Raw genomic sequence first — 7,508 nt, 5'->3', positions numbered from 1 at the left:
TTAAGGGCAGGTGAAGTTGGGGATGTTACAGGCATTGATGAGAACAGCGAGCTCTTTGTTAAGATCGGCGGTGCTAAGTAAACCGCCAAGAAGGCCACCGAGGCCAAGAAGGCCACCAAGGGTGGAACCAAGAAGGGAACCAACGAGACCGGTGCAGATACAGACTTGTGCATTAGCAGCCACAAGCCCACTGATAAGGCTACAACACGGAGTTCCGGCTTGGTAACCCAAAGTAACACCCACCAACGGTATCTGTACACATACGTCGAGTGTTGGGCACGGTGTTGTTGTACCTGGTATATATGTTGCATTTGCTGTCACAAATGCAAACATGGCTAGGTTCACTAGCATCATTGCTGCTACTGCCTTGGTGTTGGACCCCATTTTTTTCGTATCGGAATTAAAATGGATTAATAATATTAATAATTTTTTGTGTTTAGTATTGTTTGTTGCTTGGAATTAGTTTTGATGATGGAACTCTTCCTCTTCTTGTTCCCTTCTTATAGGCTTCATCTAAGGTTAGTCTTGTCATTTCACTCCCTTCCTCTTTAATCACATCCTTAATAATTAATTACCACTTTCATTAACATATGCATATACCATGTACACATACGGAGTAATTCTTAAGCCTAGTTGCTTGGTGCCACCATTAAAATTAATCATAGTTTTGCGCATTATGGATCCTATACTTACGCTTACTGTAAGTGAACTCATCCATGTTACTTTCCATTAACGAATTCCTTCAATTCTAGAATGGTCCTTCTTTTTACGAATAATTAAATAGACAGATAGTCGTACATTGTACTCCGTAGGTGTCCGTAAGGGCGGAGTTTAATGGTTAACAACTTTGATGGAACTCCCAAGGCCGAGCCTAAGGATATCATGTATACTCACTCCCAGTCGTTATAATGTTCCCCTTTGATATGGGCACGATATTTAAGGAAATGTATTAAAATATTAGTAAAAGAGTTGTGTGGGGTTGGTGGTAGGAGAGAGGGATGAATTATTAGTAGTTAAATAAAGAATTGTGGGGCCAAAACATAAAAGAAAGTAATAAAATAAGAGAAAGAGTTGTGTGGGGTTTGGTGATAGGAGAGAGAAATGAATAAAATAAGAGTAAAAGTTTCTAAAAATAGAAAGGGGGACATTACTTGAATAATCCGTTTTGGGAAAGAGGGAACATTATAGTGACAGGGAGTGAGTACTCTAGTTTGCGGCGAAACCAATTTTTTTAGTTTAGCTAAGGGTCGAAATGATTAAGACAAAGAGAGTATTCCTTTTTTGACAATTATAACGTGTCTGGAAACCATACGACTATGATATTATCATAGCTCTTTATAAACCGAAGGGACATCGAAGGGCAAATGAACATGGGCGGACCTAAAATTAAAATTTTTGGGTAGCGAATTTTCTTTTTTTTTGGTTTTACATTTATGTTAAAATCTCACATTTAAGAATTTTTGGGTAATAAAAATCGATAATTTTAACAAATTTTTGGAAGTGTGGGGCTATGAGACGTATGAGTGCTACCCGGCCCCTTACTACTATCTAGTAGGACAAAGTCAGATCGGATATCCGATCTAAAGTATTAGTTTGGATGGGATATCCATATTATAAATTATTCCTGAAGTCAGATACCCTTATCCAAATCAAATGTTTCGGATATCCAATGTTCCGATATCTAAAATTATAGGATTGGATGCGGATATCCATATTTTCGAATTAAATTTAAAATTAAGTTTGAAACACGATCATATTCATCGTCTTACATGATCATTTTCTCTAGTATTCTTACTCTGGTGTTCCCGACATAAAATTTAAGCACCACTTACATATTTCTCTAATATTTTAAATTTTAATTAAATTGTTGTATCAGATTAAATTGTATTTTCTCAAAATTATACTAGAAAACTAGTGTTTCGATCTGACCAGATATCCAAATATTTTTATTTATTTTAATATGCATATCCAAACCAAAACCAAAGATTTCGGATCACATATCCAATCCAAAGTTAATTTTTAAATCGGATATCCATAAATTCAGATCTAATTCGGATCGGTTTGAATAATCAGATTTTTTGAGTAGCTAAGTTCCTCCTTATCATCGAATATGGCATTGTACATTTGTACTATAACACTAGTGATTTCAGAAACCAAATTGCTTGATTAAGCTAGTTGTTTAATTGGGTTGCAACTTCCAAAAATTGTTAGAATGGAATATACCACAGTAGAATTGAATTCGAGCAATCACATACATCACCGACGACTCTTGTGAAACATAAGAGTCTGAGAAGAATTAAGATTATTTCTCATTACCAAACACTGCGTACAATGTACAACATATATACTCCTAGCTACATCCTACTAATTAGGCAAAAGAATATTGACTACTACTAATAAGGTAACCAAATAACAAACTATGCCTAATATATACAAGGAAGATATTATACGTATCAATTGGTTAGCGCATCATATCTCAGCATAATATGGATATCTTGTATCCATATTCTAACACTCCCCCTCAAGTTGGAGCTCTTGGTAAACCGAGGCCCAACTTGAACTGCAAATGATCAAACGATTCTCCGCTAAGCGCCTTTGTAAATAAGTCTGCTATTTGCTCCTTGCTCCGAACATGAAACGTGTTGATCGTGTTAGACACTAAATGTTGCCGTATAAAGTGACAATCAATCTCGATGTGTTTGGTTCGGTCATGAAAAACCGGATTTTTGGCAATGTGCAGGGCCGCTTGATTATCACAATATAGGTGCATGGGTTTGGTGTGAAAATTCCGAAAGATGCTAAGAAGGACCGGAGCCATATAAGTTCACTTGTGGCAGCTCCCATTGCTCTATATTCGGCTTCAGCAGTCGATTTTGCTACCGTCACTTGTTTCTTTGCTCTCCATGATATAGGAGAATTTCCAATGGAAACGAAATATCCACTTAAGGACCTTCTAGTAATCGGGCAACTTGCGTAATCCGAGTCACAATAGCCTCTCAACTGGAAGTCCACATTTTTCTGGAGAACTATTTCTTTGCTCGGACTCCTTTTAATATAACGAACGACTCTTAAGGCAGCTTCCCAATGATCCTTACGAGGTTCGTTGACGAATTGAGACAAGATGTGAACAGCATAGACAAGATCCGGGCGTGTTATTGTCAAGTACACTAACCGTCCAACTAGGCGACGGTATTTCATGACATCTTTCAAAACCTCTCCCTTTGCTAGAGCTAGAGTATGTCGTGGCTGAATTGGGGTATACACGGGTTTAGCTCCCGCCATTCCACTGTCTTCAATAATATTCATTGCGTATTTCCTTTGATTCAAAAATAGGCCATCTTTACCGTGTGCTACCTCAATTCCTAAGAAGTACTTGAGTCGCCCTAAGTCTTTCACTCCAAACTTCTTATCTAAGAAAGTCTTGAAATTACTACAAGCCTCATCGTTGTTGCTAACCACAATCATATCATCAACGTAAACGAGTACTCCAATAAAAATTCCACCTCGATTAAGTGTGAATAAAGAATAATCCGCGAGAGATTGAGTAAAGCCGTACCTTTTCATTGACTCTGTCAATTTTGCAAACCAATTGCGGGAAGCTTGTTTTAGCCCATAAAGCGATTTCATTAATTTGCAAACCTTATTTTTTTCACCTTTCTCAAACCCTTGCGGTATCCTCATATATACTTCCTCATCAAGGTCTCCATGAAGGAACGCATTATTCACGTCTAACTGCTCTATCTTCCAACCTTTCATCACGGCAATGGCTAGCATACAACGGACACTCGTCATTTTTGCTACGGGAGCATAAGTCTCATGAAAATCAACCCCTTCGACTTGGGTAAAGCCTTGTGCTACGAGCCTTGCCTTGTATCTTTCAATGTTTCCGTTTGATAAGTACTTGATCTTATAGACCCATTTGCAACCAATTGGCTTCTTACCTTCTGGTAACGTCACTATCTTCCAAGTTCCATTTCTTTCTAAAGCATCAATTTCCTTTCGCATTGCATCACGCCACTGTCCACTCTGGGCTGCCTCGTGATAAGAATTAGGTTCTCTGTGCTCATCAATTTTGGCTAGAAAAGCTTTGTGAGTCTTAGAAAAACAATTAGTAACAACATAATTCGCTAAAGGATAGCGCGTACCTGACGACGAAGATGATTCTTGTGCGTGATGAGCATGCGACATGGGTGTAATTATGCGTGTTGATTTGCAGTAATAATCTGATTTCCATGATGGTTCGAATTTTTGGCGTGCCCCTCGACCCATCTGAATTTCCGAAATTGTACCAGTACCAGTTGGTTGTGAACCCTTTGTATTTTCGACACTGGCTGTATTTTCGGCACTGGTACCCTGCACTGTAGTCTCCTCTGCATTATTTCTATCAGAATTATTCCCCTGTACATGATCAGGTGTGGCTTCAACATTGTCCCCTCTAATCTGATTAGTTTCAAAACTTTGGCTCCCCCTGTCAACGTGGGGTATGCCACTACTTTCCTCTGGCTCATCATCAAAGAAAGGCTGATCTTGCCTAATTTCATTAATGTGAGTATCTTGTGCATCCATGTTTTGACCAGATTGCAAATACGGATAAACATTTTCATAGAACATTATGTCTCGTGATACAAAAACTCGCTTATCTTTTAAGTCATACACCTTCCACCCTTTTTTACTATGTGGGTATCCAATAAAAATACAACGGGTTCCCCGCTCCCCAAATTTATCTCGAGTTCTGTCCTTGTTATGCACATAACATAAGCATCCCATGACTCTTAAATTATCGAGATTGGGTTTTCTTTTATACAAAATTTCATATGGAGTTTTCCCATCTAACAATGGTGTAGGTGTTCGATTTATTAAATAAGCGGCTGTCAAAATGCACTCTCCCCAAAAAAACAAAGGCAATCCTCCTTCAAAGCGTAATGCTCGTGCTTTTTCTAAGATATGACGGTGTTTCCTTTCAACTCTACCGTTTTGTTGTGGCGTATCCGTATTGCTAGTTTGAAACAAAATACCATTTTCTTTATAATAATTTTGCATATCACCGGACAATAATTCTGTTCCATTATCGCTTTGAATTTTCTTAACACTAGTCTCGAATTGGGTTTTAACCATTTGACAAAAGGTTTTCATATAACTTCCGGCCTCACTTTTGTCTTTCATTAAATATACCCAAACTCCCCTAAATTTGTGGTCATCGACTATGGTCAAGAAATAATGTGCCCGGGTCAAACTAGCTACATGATATTGCCCCCATATATCACAATGAATTAATCCAAACAAAAAATCACACCGTTTGTCATTTATTTTGAAAGAGCTACGAGTCCTGTTTTGCTCTCTGACAAGAGTCACAAACAACATCTGAATTCCAATGCAAATTGCTACCAACTAAAGGAGAAAAACGAGAAAAAATACTCTTTGACGGATGCCCCAATCTTTTGTGCCACAACCGACCTTCCTTCGAAACCTTTGCAGAGTGCACGACTTCTGTCTCTCTTATCTTGTAGTAGTACACCCCTTGTCGATGCTCACCTCGTCCAATCATCATCTTCGTAATCGGGTCCTGCATTTCACAATAGTCCGAATAAAATGTTATTACACAATTGTTTTCGCTAATTAATTGTTGGACGGAGATAAGGTGACAAGTAAGGTTCGGCACATATAAAACATCCTTCAAAATAAATTTATTATTAAGTCTGACTTCTCCATGTATTTTGGCCTCAACTTGTCTCCCATCCGGAAGACTCACCATCGAAACGTCATCTATCCAACTATTTTCTAACAGAGCTCGGTTTCCCGTCATGTGGTGGGAAGCCCCACTGTCAATCATCCATTCAAAATCTATAGTGAGTTTCATGCCTTGCAATTTATTGTTATTACCATCTGGACTTGCACCTAACAGAGTGCGTAGCTTTTCTATTTCGTCGCTGGTGAAGGGGGCGTTGGCTGGGATAGTCTTTGGACTCCCAATCTGGTTTTTCAATTTGTTTCCATCACCTGTCATGGTGAATCGTTAATTTTTTTTTGATGATTTTGTTTTTTCTTTTTTTTTTGGATTTTTTTTTGTGATGAGATCGTAATCTTGCTCACGATACCATGTGAAACATAAGAGTCTGAGAAGAATTAAGATTATTTCTCATTACCAAACACTGCGTACAATGTACAACATATATACTCCTAGCTACATCCTACTAATTAGGCAAAAGAATATTGACTACTACTAATAAGGTAACCAAATAACAAACTATGCCGAATATATACAAGGAAGATATTATACGTATCAATTGGTTAGCGCATCATATCTCAGCATAATATGGATATCTTGTATCCATATTCTAACAACTCTTGATCAATCTCAAATAATAATACATTGTTACGAACAATAATAATTTCTAAAGTCTCGATGAAATGCTATAATGCCACTTTATTAGGATCATGTTCTCAATTTAGGTCAGATTGATAATATAGTACTCGATCATAATTAAAATAGTAAGTCTCCTAATATAGTAATAAAGTCTTATTTCTTTTGCGTTCGAAATAATCTAGGTCATTATTAGTTTGTGTATCAACTAGACAACTAGTAGTTATTTTGAAATTCATAGCACCATATTTATATTAAATTTTTCTTTAGTTTTCCATTTCATTTTTTTTTGTTTCATATCAAAATACAATGGAGTGAACTGATAAAAATATTAATGAGATGCAAATTTTAAAAGTATAAATCCTCCTATATACTAAGAGAATACAACTTTTCTAAAGTTTTTCCTCCAAAGTGCTCAAACTTATATATGAAAATAAATTAAATTTTCATTTATTAAACTAATTTTCCATTTAAAATAATCTATACATAAAAATTGTATCTCCTATTATTAAATTCGTGACGAAAAAAGATTTTGTTTAAAAATCAGTAGTTAAAATATTTTCATAAAAAACACAATTCATGGAATTATTCAATCCTTTTGATTAATTTTAATATTAGTTATTTTTTATAAAAATTCGCGAGATATAAATCTAAAATCTATAACTTATACACTAAAAATTAAAAAGCCTATATTTACCGCGCATTTGCGCGGGATCTACACTAGTTGATTCTAGTAAAGGAGTACATGCTAATATCCTATAGAAAATATCGGACTCTAGGCCTTTTTATTCATCATTGATTCGCGTAGCGTAGCTAACGCCTAACGGTATGTGATTATGTGAGTCATGACTCATGAGTGCAACGAAATTGAGAATGAGAAAAATAACGTAGCGAAAATAGAAATAAGAAAAGGAAATAAGTCTCATTACCGAACCCAATTACAAGGATGGAGCTCAAGTAAATTAAAGAGCATTACAGAAGGACAAACATACATAACGCGAAATTAAAGCATGCATGGCTTAATTATGATAAGACATGTAAAGTACGTACCGCCATGCATGCTTATTTTTTTTAGGTTGAAAACAAAAGTACGTAATGAAGTAGCTAGTAATTAATCCATTCATATGGACATTAATTTGTATGTTAA

At 36.3% G+C, this 7,508-nt stretch overlaps 1 protein-coding gene across 1 annotated transcript; it reads right to left on the bottom strand.

Annotated features, from left to right (window-relative positions):
- On the bottom strand, window positions 1–384 carry LOC141619317 (putative lipid-binding protein AIR1). Its single transcript, XM_074436578.1, has one exon. It carries the CDS (start codon window positions 382–384, stop codon window positions 1–3), a length of 384 nt encoding a protein of 127 aa, XP_074292679.1.
- Window positions 385–7,508: the final 7,124 nt, after the last annotated feature.

This window comes from Silene latifolia, chromosome 1 (genome assembly GCF_048544455.1).
Source record: "Silene latifolia isolate original U9 population chromosome 1, ASM4854445v1, whole genome shotgun sequence".
NCBI lineage: Eukaryota > Viridiplantae > Streptophyta > Magnoliopsida > Caryophyllales > Caryophyllaceae > Silene > Silene latifolia.
This window is presented reverse-complemented; position numbering and strand designations above follow the sequence as displayed.